General features: G+C 38.1%; 1 protein-coding gene across 1 annotated transcript; it reads right to left on the bottom strand.

The window, feature by feature from the left end:
- Positions 1 to 14,567: 14,567 nt before the first annotated feature.
- On the bottom strand, positions 14,568 to 14,930 carry LOC131679543 (uncharacterized). The gene has a single exon (XM_058960284.1). It carries the CDS (start codon positions 14,928 to 14,930, stop codon positions 14,568 to 14,570), a length of 363 nt encoding a protein of 120 aa, XP_058816267.1.
- Positions 14,931 to 23,802: the final 8,872 nt, after the last annotated feature.

Genomic DNA, 23,802 nt, shown 5'->3' with positions numbered 1-23,802 from the left:
TGTGAGAACTAAAACATGCAAACAGTTCAACTGAACGTAATTAATGCGATTAATGTCTGGATAATCGGAATGTCGAACAGCGTCGTTTGGCAATCGAGTGTGTAAATACGCCTGTTATACATTGTTGTTCAGATGCCCTCAAATATATGGGCTTCAAGCCACGATAGACGCGTGCGTGGTGGCTTTATGAAATTGATTCGGTCATGGAAAGAGAGTGCGCGTGCTGGTTTGACGCGATCTATGCGCACGAATTGCCGGCGGACAGCTTCGGTAATGGTAACACAGTTGAGAAATGAGTCAAAAATCAACATTCGGTGTCGTTTTATTTCTGGTCGTAAACACCAGGAGCAGTCGACTGCGAAGCGGGAGGTCTAACAAAACACTATCCAACAACACTATGTGATAATTCGAAAAGAAAAACTCAATAGGTACTAATGATTTTTTTTCGCATGCGGGGCTATCGATTGAAGGTGTTTTTGTTTTTTGCATGCATGTTTACACGTTTTTTCATCGAAACAACCTCGAACAAGCGAAAAACATAATCCTATGTCAAAATCGGCTTCGAATCAGACCGCTAAGCATCAGATGTGGGTCGAAGCTCATCGCAAGGGTGGTCTGTCTGCCAATGTTCAACTATAGGTTCAACTTTATGAGCGGCAGCAACTTTGGCATTCAACATGTGTATTATTATTTCGAAACCCGCCCGGAAAATGTCTTTGAATATAGTACAGATATTGCAATGTTGCGCTCGCTGGAAGCTTTAAATGGTGAACAATTTTCTTCAACTCACTTGTCTTGAGCAGTTGCTCCCATGATCAATTACTCCCATTTGTCTCGATCGGCACGTAACAATATACTACACATTGCCTAAGCCAGACATTGAAAGAAAGCGAGAGTAAATGTTATTACATCTTTACCCTAGCGGCAAGGTAACAATACCAAAACACCATACTTTTGTACCATGATACGTAATATGACTATGATCCGCACCTTGCAAAGCCATGAACCATGAAGCACAATTTCTGAAGGGGTGTTCACCATCAATCTCATTGAACTATCCGCTGTTAATTTTTCCATGTTTGAGTTGAAAATGGATAGCCAAAGGATGAAAGAACGTAAACTTGATCTTGGTATCTAATCTGACAATCGCCAACAGATGAACCATTGACCCATGGACATCCATGGACTCCATGAACGGACACAGGAAGTGAAAACAATTTGCACCCGGTCCATTCATACAAATCTTGTTCGCCGAGGCATGCCGGCAGAGAATGAGGAAAGCAATGGAAACAGGTGATTAAATTTCTTCACAGATTTATGCGAATAAATTGGTTACTCTCGACTCAACCCGACCAACAGAGAAAGAAAAAAATGCACTAACCCTTCACTGGGTGTGATAGACGAGACTCTGAAGGAGCTCGTGCCAGTCGAATGGGCATCATGTTGAGATTCAAGCAGCAGGAAATAACCTACTGTGTTACAGAAAATATTGTGCAACTCGTAGATAATAACAATTTGGTATCGTTATTGGTCAGAGCCAGTAGTGCGATACGCCTACAGCTCTACTTAACTTCGCTGCTTCTTAATGCAACCACGTGAAAAATGTAGCAAGGTGGTTCGATGCTGGACAGATTTGTTTTAATCGAAGTCACTTCCACCAAACGAATAAGCGAGGAAGTGTGTCCGCGCGTGGTTAGTAATTGATCGGTCGATGTTGGCGTATAACTAGATAAACTGTTGATGGTCCCATCAAAAATAGTTTATTCGGATGAAAACCGATTTGGTCCAGAGGAAACCATTTGAAAGTTACATGAAAGCAACCAAATTATATTTCAACCATAGGGTCTGTTGATTAAACTATATAGCTGAATCATATGTTGTTTGTTTTCATGTAACTTTAAAATGTTTCACAATATCGCCTTGATGTCAAAGAGAAAGTTGCAGGAAAGTTTACGGGCCGCGACTAACTTATGAAAAGGTCGTAATAAAACAAAATAATTGTGTTGTTAAAACAAAAGTTAAAATATCTCGAGAACTACTACATTTTAGAAAATTTTTGTTAAGAGCATTTCGATTTAAAATGGCGTTTAGAATCATATTCAAAAAGAAAATTGTATTTTTGACTGCAAATAGTAAGAATTATTAAAAAATGTCAAAAGTTGTTGTTAGGAAAACTTTTTTATTGAAAGCTTCTCCATGATCCAAATACACTAAAAAGGTTGCTTTTACGTCTTTAAAACGATAAACATTAAATTTTTGATATTTTTTGATGGGGTAACGCGAATAACTTTTAAAAAGAGCATAATTACACGAATTAATTGTTTTTGAAGGAGCAAAATTTCAAATATCTCGAAAACTATCGCATTTTGGAAGATTTTTGTTAAATGCATTTTGATTTTATGGTGCATTTACAGAATATAAATGCATTTAAATGGTGCTTAGAATTATATTCTGTAATAGAATTACAATTTTGTATGTCTATTAGTATGAAATTTAAAAACATGTACGAAGTTATTGTTGGAAAACTTTTTTACCGATTTTTTCTCCATCATGCAATCACATTCAAAATGTTTCTTTTCTCTTTAGGTTTTTGGTAACAAAATATAAAAAATTTAAAAAAATGGGTTTTTTCGCAATTTGAATTTTTATCATAAATTTTTGTTTTTTTGAAAAATGACATTTTTTTCAGTATATATTTTTTTCGGACAGAAGTATTCATTCCCTGTAACTTGTTCTCAGATAGTTTTGCTGTATAAAATACAGTAACCGAACAAAATTTTTTTGAAATTCATGCACGTAGAAACGTTTACGCCCTTTTGAAAAATTACTCTTGTATCAAAGTATTCCAATTGCCAGAGAATATCATAGAGATTCATACAGCGAACACACCTGCAAAGTTTCGTTCGAATCGACGATGGTCATATTTTGCGGTCGGCCGGTTTCTCATGGAATCCCTCTATCTTAAAACTAGGAATAACTAGAGGGCGTAATTTGATTTTGTAAAGATTTAGGAAGATTAATCAGAGTTATTTTTTGTGGTAGTAGAGTTGGGCATTTTCAATGAGATTATATAATATAATCCCAGTCAAAAAGGGCAAGTTGCTGGCTAACGGGGGCCTATTTGCCAACTCGGATGCGCTAATTGCCCTTAAATTTGCTAATTGCCCTTCAATTTACTGATTGCCAATTTGCTGGCAATTAGAAGGCTATTTCAAATGCAACATTTGGGCGATTTACCGTCGTCACTTTTTTGCCGCTCTACCCGCCCTTAAATCGTCCAGGGAACGCGCCATTTAATCGCTCTTAATTGCCTAATATGAAAATTACAAATAATACTTATTTTCGGATTCATTATCTACTTACATAAATTTATCAGTACACTAGGTAATCACCACCAAACTATAGGAAGAATCGATGGTAGTTATCCTCTAGGGAGAGATATGCGGAGGAAAAAAAAGGCAAACTAGCAACGGTAAATATCGCGATAAAAAACTAGCATCACTTATTGCGAACCAAGTTTTGCGTGACTTTATTATCATAACGTTTATTTTAAAAATAAGAAATGAAGTGCATTGGAAAATTTTGTGCGAATCGGCCTTGTAATTACGCTCTAATAGCTGAAATAAGTTTTTTTTCGGTACCCGAAGGATGCTGCATTACGCGATAAATGGGTTGAATTTTTCGAGTTCCGGCGTTCCCGTTGCTGGATTCTTTGCGGCTATGTAGCGCAAGTATTATTCAAACAAAAATCAGTAAATATGTATATAATAAGAAGAGAATACTGCAAAGAAAAACTCCGTTCCTGTGTATTCGCACGTTACGCAGTTATAGGAGCTTAAGAAAAACAAAAAAGCAAACTTTTGATGATGGATCTATTTCCCGCAGAAAACCATTCTTGACCCTATCGAACAACGTAAGCAAGAAGATAGATTAGATGCATAAAATATATCATGCGGTAGCTTTCGGACAAAAAATCATCTCTTCAGATCAATCAAAAGCAACACTGCCAGCAACGCAACCATCTGGAAAAAATCAGATAGAAGGTATTACCGACGATTCCGCCGGGAATCCTACCTTTGGATATAGGTTGGTTACCCTAATTGAACAGCATTATTCTTGTCAGGAAAGTTAAACTTACAATAGCGCCTATTTATAATTTGTTGTCTAATGTTTATCAACAAAAATAAAAAAAATAACATTACTATCCAAAAATATTGCACCAATGCAGTCAAATAATGATCGACTGGCTCAAAATGTTGACAGTAAGCTGGCTCAAGATGGCGTCTTCGCATATCTCTCCCTAGAGGATAACTATCGATGGTTAACTTGGTATTGCACACCAAAACTTACCACAATCTGACTTTCATTAAGACTTTAAGTCAGAGATCTTGTTCCACTATACTTACATACGATTTCAGAATTTTCCACATTCGTTGACTAAATGAAGTGCACTAGACAAACAAAATACAAGCGAGAACACGCCAATTGTTTCAAAAAACAATTTTAAGCTTAAGCCAAACATGAACCGCCATGTTTGAAAAACGCAAAAAACAACCAAGTCCATTTCAGCCGCCAGAAAATTTGTCTAAGTGTTGAAATTGCCTTTAAATCGCATTCGCAAAATTGCATTTGTTCCTAGGGGCAATTAGCACAGGCGAGCTCAGTCAAACGTCAAACTGTTTAAATAGCCTAACCATGTTCGTCCGCATTTTTTTTGACCGGGATAGTTAGAACTAAACCGAGCAAATTTTTTTTTTCTTTTTTTATTTGATTTACATTGAATTTCTATAAAAACGTCTTATGACTTTCAGACACAAGGATTTTAAATGGATTCCAAATCCATCTCTTTTTTCTCATAAGACAGTCTTATGAAATTTATGAAAATGTCCGAATTAACGCCATAGGTGCTCATTTATGAAAATTGCTTACATTTATAAGCAGAAAACATAGCAGAAATAATGATTTCCATAGAACAATCCTATGAAATTGATCACAATGTTCGAATGAATATTATTGTGTATTTATATAAAAAAATATAACATGGCTGACATTTCTCGAGTATTTTTAGTAGACAAAAAATCAGCAGTAAAAGTCAACCTTGAGAGGATATTAGGTTTTACACCAACCGACATAACCCCACAAAATGAGCCGGATGAACTTCGTTTGACAATTCTCGGTGGTTTGTTTACATGGGAGTTACATGAGTTTGAATGTAACAGATGGGCACCCGTTGCACTCGAACTCATGCAACTGACAAAATAAACAAAACACCGAGGATTGTCAAACATGAACGTCATTCATCATGAGTTCATTCGTGTGGTTATATTGTAGAACCCAATTCGGAACAAATGAACCGCCAAGTGTAGATTGAAGAGAAAACTCTCAGTAAATATTAAAATTTGTACATAATGAGCAACACTTCTTAAATATTTCCTGGGAAACTGGGCTTAGATAACTGGGAAACTGGACTTGACAACTGTTATAATGATTGTTACTTTCAAATGATTTTGATAATTATAAAATACGCGTCAGACACTAATTATATGCACAACTTATTTCATTTCAAATACACCGGATTCTGTTTTTGCACGCACTTTTTTTGCACGGTTTTTTTTGCACGACTTTTTTTGCACGGTTTTGCAAAATAATACGATTTTTATGTATAAAATACCTATTTCGATATACAAGTTTAATGATTTGATCATCCCGTGAAAAAAAAACCGTGCAAAAAAAATCCGTGCTATTTCGAGAAACCGTGTAAAAAAAATCCGTGTTATTTCGAGAATCCGTGCAAAAAAAATCCGTGTTATTTTGAGAAACCGTGCAAAAAAAATCCGTGTTATTTTGAGAAACCGTGCAAAAAAAATCCGTGTTATTTCGAGAAACCGTGCAAAAAAATCCGTGTTATTTCGAGAAACCGTGCAAAAAAAATTAATAGGCATTTAGTAACGGCAGATGAAAATAAATGGCATTGGATATTTGCAATGCAAATGGGGATGATCTGCCAATGTGTAAAAATCGCGTATTTTTCAATTTTAGGAAATGAGTTGTTATTCAAAATTCAAGTTATGGTAGTTGAAAATCAATAATTTTGGGCAATGGTTTTTCTAGGATTGTATGCTTTTTAGATATCATCAAATAATATTCCGATTCATATATCACATCGCATTGGCAATGGAGCAATTGGTATATGGCCAAATTCCCCCGGGTAGTGCCACTACACAAAGTATATTAATTTTGCTTGTTCAGTTTGATAAGCTGAACTGATAGCGGAGATTTTAATATGCAGGGATACGCAATACGTATTGTTTGGTCTGAGTAGATAACGACTGATGTTTCTTTTTATCAACCAATTAGTGATCTCTTGTTAAATAGAGCTTTCAAAGAGTTAAGAACAGGCACAAGTCTATTTTTTACTGAGATGGGACAAGTTGGTGCTGGACCTGTGGCCTTCGTCTGGTATGATCAATTCTCGTTGGTACGGATGTGTTCATGACTGGTTTGTGGATGTGGATGACTGGTTTGTGGACTTACAAGTGAACTGATCACTTCGCTTGGGCGGAGATATATGTGAATTCTGCTAGCTGTCGAGCTTGGATATGTTAGCTGGTTCCAAGAAGTTGTGCAGGACTGGCACCTACGAGAATGTTGATTGTTTTACTCGAGCTTTGGTTCTTGGAAATTACAAATCGCTTCCTCGGTGTGATATGTTCGAGTTGAATGCTCAGTGGTATAAATGTGCATTCGGTTCGAGCAGAATGGAGGATTGGTGGTCTCCGAGAGCAGATGCGAATAACTCTGAAGTATCCAATAAAGGGAGATTCTATCTGTGGAACTGAAAAATATTGTCACTACTCTAGCTTATTGGTACATCATAACAACTACCAATATCGACTATTTAGAACAGAAATTTTCCAATTCTGTTATAAGATCGAGAAGAAATATAGCACAGTTGTAGTGAATAAAGTATTTGCGAATAAGGGCCAATACTGCTGGCATCTTTTATCATATTTATTAATAGTCGATTGGTCCGCTTCAGACCTAGGAGACGAAAGAAAAGAATAGGTACAAGACAAAAGGCGGTTCTAATTCTAAATTGGTTTAGTATAGATACAGACGACTCAAACGCACTGACAGGAGAAAATTTTTCAGAATTAGACAAATTAGAGGACATCACACTTTTTGAGACACACATGCACAAAACTTTATCGTCCTCCTAAAGATCGGTGTTTAATTGGCAGATAGTCGCCATTTCGTACGATTTTGCAAAGTTTGCCTCGCGGGACGGACCGATATCCACCCAGGCACAGGTTGCAGTCGTTAAAAAAAACTAGATTCGCTAAGTGTAAAGTAGCGAATTTTCAGCTTTGCAGGAAAAAAAATTTTCATCAAAGTGCAGTTTTGGAAATTTTAATTGCAATGAAGGGGTCTGTCAACATTGCAAAATGGCAATTGCTGCCTCTTATCAGGAAAGAGTATTTAATTAAGTAAAAGCCAATCAATAGGCCGTTGAAAATTGACAATTTCTGACATTTCAAATGCGCAAGAGAGTCTTTGTATCAATATGATTTTTTTTTACTTTTCATGAAAATTCTTTTAATGAGAAGATAACCATTTACATGAAAAAATCGCAAAAAATGACAATTTTGATATTGTTGTCCCAGAATCGAACAATGTTTCGTACCAAACTGTATATGACCGCATACTGTTCGAAAGGTCTAGTTTTCTTCGTTCAAAAAATGTTACAAAACCGAAAATCGTCTGAAAATGACAACGTAGCTAATTTTGTTGTGACAAAGGTCCCAAAAAAAATGTTTTTTTGCTTCAAAATTTCGTGTATACATTACTTTGTATCGCATTTGCTATACTAGTTCATTTTAAAAATTTAAAATCGCTGTAGCACAGTGTAATCTACAAAAAGTTAACAAACTCTAAATAGTTGAAACATTTTACCATTTTAACTATTGCTTTTCAACGGACAATAACTTCTTTTAACGAATAAAAAAATTTACATCTTTCTAAAAAAAACTCCTCGAAAAATTAAAAAACTTCTACTGGGCACATTGACAGCCCCCTTGTGCATTTAAAATGTCCAACAGTATTCATTGTTAAATACGATAGCCAAATAGCTGTTAATAAAAAATTCAGATTTTTTTACACGCTTTCTCAAAATAACACGGATTTTTTTTTTTGCACGGTTTCTCAAAATAGCACGGATTTTTTTTGCACGGTTTCTCGAAATAACACGGATTTTTTTTGCACGGTTTCTCAAAATAACACGGATTTTTTTTACACGGTTTCTCGAAATAGCACGGATTTTTTTTGCACGGTTTCTCGAAATAGCACGGATTTTTTTTACACGGTTTCTCGAAATAACACGGATTTTTTTAAACGGTTTTTTTTTTTTTGCACGGAACGCATCCCCCGTGCAAAAAAAGAATTTGGTGTAATCGGATATCTTCTGTAAAAATCATAACCTTGTAAACTGATTTAATGCTCACAGTAATTTAATGAATAACATAAAAAACAATTATTAAAAATTTTGTTGCAATTTGACTAAAAATCTCACTTCTTTATTTCAAACAAAAAGTGCTGGCCTAAAACTATCAGCTGCTGCAATTCATAAGAAACAATTATGAACTTTTCACAAAAGTGACGTTTATGAAAAACAAAATATATTTTTATAGAATCAACAACAGATCTCATATAGGTTTCATGAGAAAAACTTATGAAATTCTTAAACGCATATATTGGAGCGAAGTCATAAGACTGTTTTATGAAATACATTATTTATACGTCTATGGAGTGCATGAATAAATCTAAATGAATTCATAAGTCTGCCTATGACATTCTAAAGGGTTCAATGGCATTGTCAGAAGACTGGTTCATATGTCGAGACTTATGAAATTCTCAGATGCTTTTTTCTCGGTGTAGAAGAGACAGAAAGAGATAAATAGGTTTGTTCCAGTACCAGGAGAAACTGGAAGTACTCCGGAGCAAACAGGGAGAAAATCGTTCCTGTACTATCTTCTTCTCTTTTTTCTTCTTCTGGTGACAAATAGGAGTGACAAGGAGCAAGAATTTTTTGCTCCGGAGCAACAGGGAGTAACTTCCACGTACTGGAACAAACCTAATGCTTCGGGAAGATATTTGGTGGTGGGGATAGGGAGTGATACTTCTAGGTATAAGAGTCAGGGGAGGAAGGGTGGACAAAGATGGAGGGAAGAAAGTTATTAACTTTCAGTTTCGGGCATCGGGAGATCAACGACATGGGTTGTATTATGTACTGGGCAGCCGGGTGTTCCTCCTCGAGTCTGCAGGGGTTCCTCCAGACGATTTCGTAGAACGGCTCAGATGCGGATTGGAAAGAATTCGAATTGTGCGTGTGCTTTGAGCGTAGGTCCCGTGTTTGTTGCCTCATTCGACAGAGATGTTTGGTGTCGCCTTGGAGTCGCATCAAGCCTTCGTGGGTCTATGGTACAGACGGAAGAAGGCACTTCAGAGAATGATAGAAAAAAGGGAAAGTTAAATTTGAATATTGATGGTTTTTAGGAAAGTGTATACGAGGGACATATAGAGGAGATCACGGCTAGCCAGAACGTCTCGAACCGGGACGTTGGGCGGTCTTTCTCGGGCCCGGAGGGTGTCCATAAGCCGAGACCTGGCGGAACTGTACTCGGTGCACGCCCAGACAATGTGCTCGATATCGTGATAGCCGTCGCCACAAGCGCAGATACCACTACCCACGAGCCCAATACGCCGGAGATGTGCATCCAGCGTGTAATGGTTTGCCATGAGTCGGGACATCGCACGAATGAAGTCACGACCCACATTCATCCCCTTGAACCAAGGTTTCGTCGATACCTTAGGGACAATCGAATGTAGCCACCTTCCTAGCTCACCATTTCTCCACGAGATTTGCCAACTTTCGAGGGTTCACTGATGAGTAATATTAAAAAATTCGTGGAAGCAAATTGGTCTTTCATAAACGTCACCTTCTAGGGCACCCACCTTAACTAAGGAGTCCGCCTTCTCATTTCCCGGAATGGAGCAATGAGAAGGGACCCACACCAAGACAATCTGGAAAGATTTGTCAGATAAAGTACTCAGTAGCTCCCGTATTTTCCCCAAAAAATACGAGGAGCGCTTTCCATGTTTCATCGAGCGAATAGCGTCAATGGAACTGAGACTATCCGAAACGATGAAGTAATGGTCTGCGGGTAGTGTGCTAATGCCCCCAGGGGTATACTGAATACCAGCTAGTTCTGCGGCGTAAACTGAAGCGGGGTCACTGAGTTTGTAGGAGGCGGTGAACTTTTGATTGAAAATACCGAAGCCAGTGGACCTTTCGAGGTTTGATCCATCAGTATAACACATTTTAGAACAGACGACTTCTCGGAATTTTGTTATAAAAAATGTATGTATGTGGTCCGGAATTCCACAAATCTCGTCTTTCATGGATGTGTCGAAAAAAACAGTAGATTCAGAAGTATTTATGAAATGCACACGGTTGGGATTGTAAGAAGAAGGATTAATATTCTGCGCCATGTAGTCAAAGTACAGGGACATAAAACGGGTCTGAGAAATGAGCTCAACAAGCCTTTCGAAATTTTCAATCACGACCGGGTTCAAGATATCGCATCGAATAAGCAATCGGTATGAGAGTTCCCAAAATCGATTTTTTAGCGGAAGAACGCCCGACAGGACTTCGAGACTCATCGTATGGGCAGACTGCATGCAACCTAAGGCGATACGCGAACAACGATACTGAATTCTTTCGAGTTTGATGAAATGTATGTTCGCGGCGGTGCGAAAGCAGAAGCATCCGTATTCCATTACCGACAGTATCGTTGTTTGATACAACCTAATTAGGTCTCCTGCGTGGGCCCTCCACCAAGTTCCGGTTATTGTACGAAGAAAGTTGATCCTTTGTTGGCATTTCTGTTTCAGATACCTAATCTGACATCCCCAAGTACCTTTCGAGTCGAACTAGACCCCTAGATATTTTACTGTGAGCACCTGATCAATAGATTGACCCATTAATAGAAGCTCTAATTGTGCTGGTTCACGCTTCCTAGAAAATACAACTAACTGAGTTTTCTCCGTAGAGAATTCGATACCCAGCCTAATAGCCCAAGCAGACAAATTGTCCAAAGTATTCTGTAATGGTTCTTGTAGATCGACAGCTTTGGGTCCCGTTACAGAAACCACGCCATCGTCTGCAAGTTGACTTAACGTGCAGGAATTGTCAAGACTTTCATCAATGTCGTTGACATAGAAATTGTATAACAGGGGAACAGGGGACAGGCCCATGTAGCTAAATCGTGGTGTCGATAAGTCACCATGCGAAAAATGCATGTGCTTTTCCGACAACAAGTTTAGTAAAAAGTTGTTTAAAGCCGCTGAAAGACCATGCTGGTGTAGCTTCTCTGAAAGAATGTTGATCGAAACTGAATCAAAAGCCCCCTTAATATCTAGGAACACTGAGAGCAACGCAAGACCATCGTTCGTCCCTTTACCTTTACGGAAGCCAAATTGTGTATCTGACAGTAAGCCATTTGCTTCGACCCAATTGTCGAGGCGGGATAGGATCATTTTCTCGAACAACTTTTGGATACAGGACAGTATCGCGATCGATCGATACGAATTGTGGTCGGAGGCTGGTTTTTCCTAGTTTTTGGATGGCGATGACCTTCATTTGTCTCCAATCGTATGAGACAATATTAGCCCCAAGAAACTTATTAAATAAGTTCAACAAGCGTCTCTTGGCAGAATCTGGCAGATTCTTCAACAAGTTAAATTTGATTCTGTCTGGCCCTGGAGCTTTATTTTTACAGGACAAGAGAGCAAGTGAGAACTCCACCATCGAAAAAGGTGTTTCGTTCGCGTTATCGTGAGGGGACGCGGCGCGGTAGATCTTCTGTGCCGGGGCGGAATCCGGACAAACCTTCTTGGCGAAATCGAATATCCAACGGTTTGAATATTCCACGCTCTCATTAGTACTGTTTCGGCTTCGCCTACGTCGGGTTGTTCCCCAAAGAGCGCTTATCGATGTTTCTCTCGTTAATCCGGCGACGAACCGGCGCCAATAACCGCGCTTCTTCGCCGCCGCACGAAGTTGATTATCTACAAGACTCTGATTAGACCGGTGGTCATCTACGGTCACGAGACCAGGTCTATACTCATCGCGCTCTTGGAGTTTTCGAACGAAGTGTGTTGAGTACCATCTATGGTGGCGTGCAGATGGAAGACGGAACGTGGCGCAGGCGAATTAACCTAGAGCTGCATCAGCTACTGGAAGAACCATCCATCGCGCATACCGCAAAAATAGGACGTTGGCAATGGGTTGGACACGTCGTAAGAATGTCGGACGATGGGCCAGTGAAGATGGTTCTTGAGGGCGACCCTACAGGAACAAGAAGACGGGGCGCACAGCGAGTACGGTGGATCGATCAGATAGAGGACGGATCCTTTGAAAACTGCGAGGCTGGCGACAAGCATCAATGGACCGAGTGAAGTGGAGACGGCTTCTGTATACAGCAAGAGACAACAAGGCTCTAGCCTGAAAGGTAAGATAAGTACATCGGAAGAAGTGTCGGCATCGATAATGATCTCCCGCTTCGGATCATAAGGTGATAAAGCCAAGAAGAGATGATCACCGGTTGGAGGTGGCAACTTGGATACCACTTCGATTTTGGCCGGATCTAGACGTATTTCGTGACTGTCGACAATACTTGTTTGGCTGGAGCGCAGCGTTTCGTCAGCTTGCGGTAAGTTGGGCATGTCGTTACAATGGTGGTCGACAACCCTGTAAAGAGTTCTTGAAACCAATCCGACAGGTAAAAGGAGGAGCAAATTTAATCGGCCAAGTTGAAGGAGACCTATGGAGTCTTCGTGCCCTGCGAGGCTGGTGACAAACCGACACGGACCGAGTGAACTGGAGACAACTTCTTAAAACAGTAAAAGATTTCAAGGCTAAAATTTGATTCATAAGCTATGTAACACCTCACCTTCCTGCACATTCTCTCAAGGCCCTTGTTCCACCATGGGACTTTTATTATCATAATCCGTTTGATTAATACCTCTTTTTATACGTTGTAATCGTGCGATCTAAGCTTCCTGGTAGTTTCGTTTGGAATTTGATATTATCCTGAAATCTCTGAGAACTCCAGAGTTCGTATTAAATATCAACGCTATAGCTAATCACCAAATCACCAAAGTCGAGGGTGCTTCATGCTCATAAATTGGAATTAGTTCGAAAATGTATAAGGTAGATTAATACTATGGCGAGGAAGTTTGTGTATTTCAAGAACGCATTTTTTCAGCATTGACGAAACTGGTAGTAATAATACTAACAAAGTTATGATGTCAACTTCTCTTAATAATCTTCGGGTTTAATGAACTTTTTTTACACAATGCTATAACGCTCCAATAGTTATGTGTATAATTTATGGTTCCCGTACTTATGGTTTTCCAACGACATCGACTATTGGGGACTATGATTTTGCTAAAATTTCCAGTTCGGTGCCTCAGATCATTTTCGATTTTCAAAAACAAATACGTAGATGAATTGAAGCGAAGCCATACTCTAATTTACTGTCAAAAACAGTACTTGAAGATACGACACAAAGATGTGATGTTATTGGCATCATTGGTGTCGATATGTACACTCAGGCAAAAAATACAGCAAATTTCATAGGAATATCGTATAATTTTTAGCCACAAGTAGCACGTGTGTAAATCATAAGATTATCTTATGAAACGGTATTTATTTTGTTAAATCGGTTTGCTATGATTTCATGTTCCATAAAGTATCTTTGAATTATCATACGACAATATTATACATTTCTCTTATGTTTATGAGAATCATAAGATGCTCGTATGAAATTCATGCGACTAGCATTTGCAATAATTTATAAAATGTTAAGGTAATCATAAAAGTCGTATGTTTTTCATATTAATCTTATGTAAACATAGTTTTGTTATTTTTCTATTCATCATAAGATAAATCTTATGAATTTCGCTATGCGTTTTGCCTTAGTGTAAGTAATCAAAGTATCTTAGCATTTTGAAGGGCTTAACTGTTGTCCAGCAGTATTCAAAAATCTATTTTAAATTATGTTTTTATTATTACTTGTGGCACTAAAAACTGGATTCTAACCGCACTGCGCACTTACTATTCTTCTATTAAATTCTTCTTATATACTGGTTAGTTCTACTCGTCTGTCTATGAAAGTATCACCTCTATCACTTGAAATACATGTTTTGACAGCTCGCAGTTTGATCACTCGCACTTTGAAAGTGCGAAATCCAGGTTGGTGGGAAGTGCGCAATAGTAAACAGTATTAAGAATACACAACAGTAGCAAAAAGCATTTTCATGCAGCCGTATATTTTGCCAAAAACGACCTTTAAATAGTATTTATTGTAGCCGTTAAGACGCATTATCTGCATACCCTGAAATAATGATAAAAACAGACTATAGAAAAACTTTTTTTATTTCCACGTTTGTTGGAAATCTCACAATAAATACAAACACACAGCTGATCCTTATTTTAGTTTACATCATCAAAAACACTCCACGTTATTGGCGATCTCTTCAAAAAGTTTCCTTTCGATCGTTGGTCGCACTATCCGATCGTTGGGCACATTAGCACTCAGATAGACCTGTTTCTTGAGCTTGCGAGCCGTTTTCTGAGCTAATTCTTCAGAACCGCAGCCAATAAGGCCACCCATAATAGTCGTTGCTAGAACTTCATTGTTAGTTGTGGGCATTGCCATCGCTAATTCATCGAAATTCTCCGCATTGTCCTCACCGATGTAGATGAAAACGGAATCCTTCATCTTCAGGACCCGAATGTTATACCGAACGTCGCAAACTTCCACGCTGCACAGCAGTGAGGTGAAACTGGGAGACAACGCCGATGCCATTGTTGAGCTACAAATAGAATATATTATACAAAAGGAAAGTCGGTGGGAAGTATGATGCCACCAAACCAAGCGATGTTCGCTGAAGCTAATCCTGAACGTTTCAAAACGATGAAGCAATTTTTGAAAGATTGAACACCAACGTTTCAAGTATCTATCGTGTCACTTATATTCCACAATCACCAGATCACAAAAAACCATTATTAACCAACAGCTCACCCTGCTACTAATTAGTAAATTACAATTACAAATTAATGAAACCGTGAACTACCTACAACGTCTGCAAACCAACACTGTTGGTGTTTTCAAATGTTATGACATGACAAATACAAAACATTAACCCCCAACACAACACATGACAAGCATGATTCACGCAATGACAGTTTTGATGCATACTCTGCACTCTTTTGCTTTTTCCAAAGGGAAGCAATAGTTCCGACAATCGCCACCGCCTGTTAACTAGTCGCTGATTCGTTTGAAAGACGATCCGTTACATTTCTAAACTTTTGATTTGTATTGTAATGTACTGATATTGATGTTGCTGATGCAAATTGTAATTTGCTGATAAAATTCAACTACGTAGTTGGGGGTGGGCGTGGTGTAGTTGGTAAATCGATTGCCTTGTACGCAGCGCACCTGGGTTCGAGTCCCGGCCCCGCACATAGGGTTAGAAATTTTTCATAAGAGATTTTTCTAACCCGAAGAGGCGAATGACATTAAGGTTAAAACCTCTATAATCGAAATAAAAAAAAACTACATAGTTGAACCACAGATAACAGACGTTTAGGCTAGAACAAAATTTCTTCAAAAACCTGTGTAAATTTTCAAATTGATAAACGTTGGAAATCCGTGTTTCACTATTGCCATCTGCGCAACTGTTTGCTACACATGTTTGACAGCTGCACTCTAACTGCATTGTATCGATCACTGCGACATCTGCCAAAGTTTGCCAAACGTGTTTCAGGCGTCTTATTTATTCGGAGTTTCAGTAGCGGGTATTTACACACGATTCAAATCGAGCCGAAACGTCTGTTATCTGTGGTTGAACCATACTTTTATAATTTTTATATTCGCGTTCTAACGCTGGATGTCGACCGTCAGATGGCACGAGGGTGCAACAAAACTCGTCGAAAAGTAAATTTTTAATTTTATAAACTCAATTAGTATTCAAATTAAATGTTCCATTTGGGATTTCTAACAACAATGCAAAATTTGGGATCGTTTGGTTGTGTCCCCGCGTAGCGCATTGCGTTGGAAATTTGTATGGAAAAACCTATTGAAAACGCAAAAAGTTTTCAATCCTAGACACCTGAGCTTAACCTAAAGAATGCAACCTATAAAGTATACCCAACAAGCAACGAAAGCTGAACAAGCCTTTAATCAGCGAGAATAAGTTGAGCAAGTAGTGTTTAAGCCATTATCCAGCCAAATTGTTTGTTGGGTATGCATAGTCCAGGTTATGCCTGATAACATAGCCGAAGAAAATATGGTAGTGAACGATAAACAAAATTATACCCCGACACCACTCACAGAGAAAAAAAATAGTAACCTATCTGTTGTAAATGACAACGCTGAGAACTAATCACAAAGTGGCACAAATTCTAATAAGAATTCGAAAAAAAAAATTTCAAGTTAATTAAATTTAATTACAGATTAAATTAATTTTTTGACCAATCGCATGTGCTTTCGTGTCTCAAGATCAGTCCTATGCACTACGACGTATGTGAAACCTATGCAGGGAAAAAGACGTATCGTGAGTCGGTAAAATGTCGTATTGACAGAAGAAGCACAGACAAACAGACATAACACTCAAAAACTCACCATCGCTCATGTTGAAAACAGTTATTTTACAAACATGTTAGTGAGAAGGAACGCCGCACTCAATATGATGGCGCCACTACTTATCTTTAGAAGCTTTTACATAGTAGCCTGGTAAATAACTAAATTGGTTGAAGGTACGAGTCTGTGTTATGTCAAAGCAAAGAAAGTTCGACAACATGAAAATCATTCGGTTTCCACGCGGAAAATCGTTTGGATTCCAGATTATTGTATCTTGTCTATAAGATGAAAAATGCAACTATGATTTCGAGCAGTGTATTGTATTGCATAAGGTTTCAAGTACATCACTTTGTGCAAACAAATATTCGAGAAGTTTCATTGTCTAAACCGACAGAATGTGAAAACAAGATTAAAACAATTAATTTCGGCCAGTCTGAGGCTTACATCTGGCAGCATTGAAACGTTTCATTGCTTGATGTCATTTTTTACCGAAAAGGAAAAGAATAAACAACGCTTTTTGTATTAACTTGCTTGAATAAAGTTGGCTGAAAATTTGTTCTACATTTTATGATTCGATTACTGTTGCTTTGTAAACAGCAAAGTGGGTTATACCACAGATAACAGACGTTTAGGCTCGATTTGAATCGTGTGTAAATACCCGCTACTGAAATTCCGAATAAATTAGACGTCTGAAACACGTTTGGCAAACGTTTGCAGATGGCGCAGTGATCGATACAATGCAGTTAGGGTGCAGCTGTCAAACACGTGTAGCAAACAGTTGCGCAGATGGCAATAGTGAAACACGGATTTCCAACGTTTATTAATTTGAAAGTTTACACAGGTTTTTAAAGAAATTTTGTTCTAGCCTAAACGTCTGTTATCTGTGGTTATACTGAGGATAGGTGTTGGAGAACTCCGTAATCATTCCAATAACTACCATATTATGGGCGAAATTACGGTTTCCGGCAATACAAGTTCTAATTTATCCACTGTGAATAAAAACTACAATATCTTGCGCTAGTTTGAGCATTACACAAATAAGATTGAATAAAACAGACAGGAATGCAACGCGACAATGAAGAACTCCAGCGATGAGAATAATTATCACTTATTCGTTGAATTAAATCGATTCGATATCATATTGTTGCTGCACCATGATCAGATTGTCTATCTAGTTTATTCTGGGAAGTAGATGTGGTATACGTAACGTTGTCGTTATGATGGCTAACACACGTACCTGTAACTTTTTCCATTACGAATCTTCTATCTGTCAATGGCAATCAGCGCAGCGTCGCTTTCTTTGATGAGGTGAATAAAACGTTGAGCAGGAATGACGATAGGTAGTGCTAGTAGCAAACAAGAATGATCGTATAAATGTGATCGATAGAAATTTTGAATAATTGTTCAAAGAGTTATGTCTGTTTGTCTGTGGAAGAAGGTCATATTGTCAAGTTTAGCTTAATAGTAATACTAATCGTTATAATTTCTTATCAGCCGTATTACAACACCAAAGCATAAAACCAAACCATTGATGATTTTTTTAGTATTTTAAAAGGCTTAGTTCCTAAATAGGAAAATAAAAGTATTTTCGCAATACCTCAAACTTGAACAATTTTTCACCCCCCCCCCCCCCTGGGCTTGTTCATACGTCAGTGGCGCCATTATTGCAAATGTGGCAACAGTCCTAACTACAAATATATTTAAAATGGCCATTAAAGCGGGCGAAGCATTATTTTCGAGTGTTATGTCTGTTAGATCTGTGGAGGAAAGTCCATTTTTTCATATCCCGAAGTTTCAGAGATGCTGATTTTTTGCATAAAGTTGTTTTACCAAACACACCGTGACAGCCAACGAATATCAAAAGGCCCGAAAGCTTTAGATACAGCAAACTCGAAAATGGACCAAAACGTGTGCAGTAATATAAACCTTAAAAATTCCAACTTTGTCATAACCGTGATGAAGTAGAATATACATTAGATTATAAATTCAATAGCAGTAATTTTTACTACCTTCTGCAAGATCGTATTAAAATTAGTTGGTACGATATTTAGGCATGTCTACAAACATTGGATTCCAATATGGTTTTCGACAATACAGAAAACATCCAAACATTTACAACGTCGGCACATTACTTATAGCTAGCTGAATCTTACCAAACTAAAACTCAGCCGCTGTTGTATTGTCCGTGCTTTTCCAAAGGAGACGCGCCGATTATTTTTCGTCGCAGCAAGATTCGTAGCGCTACTCGGCGTACGATTCGTCGCAATGTATTTCTTACGGAATGAATAACACTTTAATAAAAGGTGGTGCAATTTTGTGTTAAAACCTTATTGTAAATAAAACAAACGAAAACCCGAAACTGAAAAATTCAGTTAGAATAAATAAATAGCACACATTAAACTTGGGTAATACATATTTTTCGACATTTTCCAGCATTTATTATCAAACGCGCCAATTCAATTCGTCGCCTCAAAATGATTGAATGGCTCGTTTCCAATGAAACGTACAATATTGATTCTAAAGGTGCACATCACTTTGAGAGCTGAAGGCGAATGATTGATGAATTGCATTTACTTTGGTAGCTCTTAGATTGGGTAGATTGCTGAAAAAGTGTATTAAAACCTGAAAACGGAATCAGAGAATTTTACAAATTCTGCTTTTGAAGAATGCTTTCTATAAAACATAGCAAAAAAGGTATACGAATCTATAGTAACTCGTTCAACGCTTCCATTCCTAGTATAAAACCTCATTCGTGCGTCTCATCAAACAGGAAAGAATCGTCCGTCTAGTTAATAGCAAACCTTTCAGCGGTTAATTTCACGGTCTCGTTTATATACCTAACATCCGCCATCCAATACCACACATATCACCTTTCTCTCTGGCTCAAACAAACATCTTCTCCATTTATGATATTTTGCAATTGAATCGATCCGAATCGCGTAAAATTTCCCGGTCGTACTTCTACACGTTCGTATTCGACAAAGAAAACGGTTCAATTCTACAAAGGAGTAAATTTTCCTCTCGTGCTGAGTTCAAGCGAATCCATTTAATTTTCCTTATCATTGGTAAAACTGTGCATTGAAGGATGACAAGGGGATAAATGTCACCCACACCCCCGCAGACATCTTGCCGACTACAATAGGATGATTCTCTTCTTTTATTATTGAAGTAAAATGGCTTTTCTTAGCGCTAGCAAAGTTTTTCCCCCGTTGAGCTGTTCGGCTCTGGGGCTTTTATTGTGTGTTTCTCTGGCAGTGTAGTTCTGAAGATGCCTTGGTGGAGAAGAATTCAATCTAGCCTTTGAATTGAGCTCTTTCCCGAATTTTACCTTAGAGCGGAGGAAGGGCTTATTTCGCGGAATGCCAAGAATTCTTTTGAGCATAATTTGAATACAGATGGAGGTTTATAAATTACTTAACTTCTTTGAAAGGCGGAGACACTGCTATTGAATTGCCATAAATGTTCCTTTGTATAAAAATTTGCACCGTTTCGTAGCATTTGTGAAGTAAAATTACAGTAAAACAGTTTAATTTCATCATTTACTGCTCAATTATTTTAATTATGCCATTCACTGTTGCGCCGGTACCACTACTGCATGACAATTAGAAAAAAAAATCTGCACTTACAACTCATCCATACAAATAGAACTTTTCCAACAACAAACTTCGCAAATCGAACCCACGAACCAGTTAGTCCCCGTTGGGCCAACCGACGCGAGGACATTTTTCGCTTGAACAAAACAATTAAATGCAAATTGAGCGGTTAGGTATTGTTCTGTGAAAAAGTTATCGATTTTTAAACACAACCATCTATCACCCGAACACGGTGAAAATTCCATTCCCAGGAGGAGGACCGGAATGAGGGCATGCGGTCCAGCATGGAGGTAGGATTTAAGTTTAATGGGGTCCTGATGGCTGCGAAGACGGTGGTTTTGTTTTGCCTTCTCCCCGTTCCCGCGGGTTATCTGTGGTTCTGTGCAGTTCACTTTAAAACGCCGGTCATGTTCTCGATGCAGCAAACGATCGGGACTGGCGTGTTTCACAAGATGGTGAAGAAGGATGTATGGACAATCAAAGGAATATGCCGAGAAATGAACGGTAGTGCAACAGCAAAAAGTAAGCCGAAATACGTCCGGAACAACATCTCATAAATATTCCTTCGGTTGGTTTTAAAAATGTGCTCGTTTTTAGGCCCCTGCTTGAAACTGAACTGTGAAAATATACCTACTCTTCACCATGGCTCTCGAACGGTATTATCAGGAAATAGATATAGTATTTGTTGAAAAATCACACAAGTCACTTTTAAGTAAGCCAAGCGTACTTCTTGCTTTAAACAATCCCTAGAACTTTGATATCCACATTGATGAGGTTTGGGTTAAACTGAATTTTGACTACTGCCATCGGAGCTTACGGAACTTTTAGAAACGATCAATGGAGCCAAAGAGATTTTTTTGGTAACCAATGGCAGGGGCGGATTCAAAATTTTTTTCCGGGAGGATTCTGAAATTTCTATTTTAAAATGAACGTTGTACAATTCGTAATACGTAATTACTCGTATTTATTTAATATAGGCTTAGTTAGTCAAATTTGGTTTGGGATGTTTTTCCCGTTTCAAAATTTTAAATAATTCCGCAGAATGAACAATTAGTACATATAACGAAAATAATGGATTTTGTGAAAGCAGTAATTATCTGCACCATGATTGGTCCGGACTATTTCACCAAACGAGCTAGTGTTGTTAGCCGCCAATATGGAAGGTGTGGCCCCTGAGAGACTCAATCAAATACGTGGAGTAACTAATAAAAGTATCGCGTGTTGGTTCATATGATTCGTCGCTCGGCTGATAAACGAGCGACATCATGGCTATAACGTGCGGTCGGTACAATTGGCGGTTAAACACCGTTAACCCTGTACGAATTTGCACTCGTGGCTTTGCTGTGTGTGTGTGTCAACGCTTATAAAGCGCGCAATTTGAAACGAACGAGTATAGTAATGTTATGAAGTGGTTCGAGTCGTGTACATTCGATGATTCGATGGTATGTTTGTATATGCGTTGAGCTGGTAATTCTCATGTCAAAATGCCTTTGGTGGTTTGTAGGTAACTATTGGCACACACGTCTCATATTTCGAATATATGTGGTGCGGTTTTATCACTAAATTGCTAACAAGCTTCTGTATGTCTAATGCACGGGCGGACTCAACTGGGTTTAAGCTTACTTAAAGGCTGGGGTTAGTTAGAGATTTTGGTGGGTGAGAAGATTGAGTTATGTTGGAGCAGGGACCAAGAATGGTTTTTATTTTCATCACAGGTTTGCAAACATGAGATTTTTTTATCTTTGGCGTAGCTGCATCGGGTGGTGCAATCAGAATAAAATTGGCAACGCTAGCAAAATGCAACTACCAGAGGGGGAACAACTTGACAGCTCCTATACAAATCGTTGAAACCACTTTTTTGGGTCTGTGGGTCTAAAATGGCGGATCAATCTCTATACAAGACCAATTTCTAAAAAAAAGCGTAAATTTGTTTACAGTGAAAATTTTCTCATTCAGATTTTTTTTAATCTCGATAATTCATTTTTGAAGATATTTTGGGGGTTTGGTGTTTTTGTTTTAAAGAAATAATTCATCTGCAAACCGATCAATTTTTTGGAATCATCGGCATACAAACAAGCGGCGCACATGCTAATTTGTGAATACCTTCATTTAGTTATTATTTAGATATTATGGTAGTGCTATTTGTATTGCAATGTAAACATAGCACATAATGACACTGGACTGTTTTTTCCCTCTCCGTTAAAAAACGATCTATCATCACTCCTGAAATTCATGGTAATCTTTGCACCGTAAATGTTACACCTGATAGGATAGTTAGATGATATGCTGCCAAAAATAAACAAATTACGCCAATCCCGGCTTTGTTAAATGTAAAGTAAAAAATGACAATCACAAAACTAAATGTATTTAAGGATTATCGACGACTTTCGAGAATTGTCATATGCGAAAGATATTTCAAGGGCGGCGGGAAGGGGAAGAAAAAACTCACACTAGAAGCGCACTCAAATCAAACCATGCATTTTGCATTTTACATTCGACACTATTTGTCATCATTTTATGAAACAACAAAATGACGAATTAACTTGTTTGCGTTTACATTAAATTATTACGCTGTTTTAAAATTATTATCTTGATTATACACCGTCCGAATGTAAAATTATTTTCTCGCGTGTGCAGTATCACAATTCGTGGACGGCATTCTATGGTGGCGACATCATCCTAAACACGGTGGTTTCATGCAACTTGGGCTAACGTCAAGTTGCGGGAGGGTTGGATTTTTTATAATCTCTGCGCGATATATTTGGAAGAATCTACAATGCCTTGGAAATGTTGTGTGTGGAATTGTGAATCCACTGTGAAAAGTCCGGGTATCAGACCATTTCGTTTTCCTACTGTTGGAAAATGTCTGAAACAACTACACGGTTAAATAAAACAACCTGCAGTATAATTTCTTTTAACTAACTTTTGAGTTGTGCGTCGCTTTCGCACTTATTAGTGTTGTCAAAAACAAAACGAGAGATTCGACTCAGTCGAGGTCTTCCGTGCAGGAAGGTACTTTTGAGTTGTTTGGGGTATACTCGAAATTAGGTAAATTCAACTTAAATTTGAGTATAAAAAACCTATCAATGAGTTGTAATTTTTGCCGTGGTTAAATGGAAACTACCTTCAACACGGTTTACCTAATTTTAAGTTCCCCCACGATACCACGAGATTGAGTCAAAGGAACTTAATTTTAGGTAGTTTTTCGTTTCCGTGTAGCTAGCGAAAGAATTGAAGAATGGAAAACGAGCCCTTTGAGTTAGCCAGTTCAATTACAGAAAGTTTTTTATTCAAAGCTTTCTATTTCTGGTGATGTTGCTATGAATGGTTTATCGCTGTATCGAAAAATGACTTCTTTCATAACATATGCAGTCACTCCTATGCGAACATGATGCCAAAATGGATTATAGCTTTGGTCCCGCGTCAGTTTCTCAACACTTGCAATTTCTGATGCTTTGACCTGAAATGTCATTCTTCTACCAATTTGCCTTAAATTCTCAAAA

The sequence above is a fragment of the Topomyia yanbarensis genome, chromosome 2 (genome assembly GCF_030247195.1).
Source record: "Topomyia yanbarensis strain Yona2022 chromosome 2, ASM3024719v1, whole genome shotgun sequence".
Taxonomy (NCBI): Eukaryota; Metazoa; Arthropoda; class Insecta; order Diptera; family Culicidae; genus Topomyia; species Topomyia yanbarensis.
The sequence above is the reverse complement of the archived record's forward strand: the minus strand, read 5'-3'. Positions and strand labels throughout refer to the sequence as shown.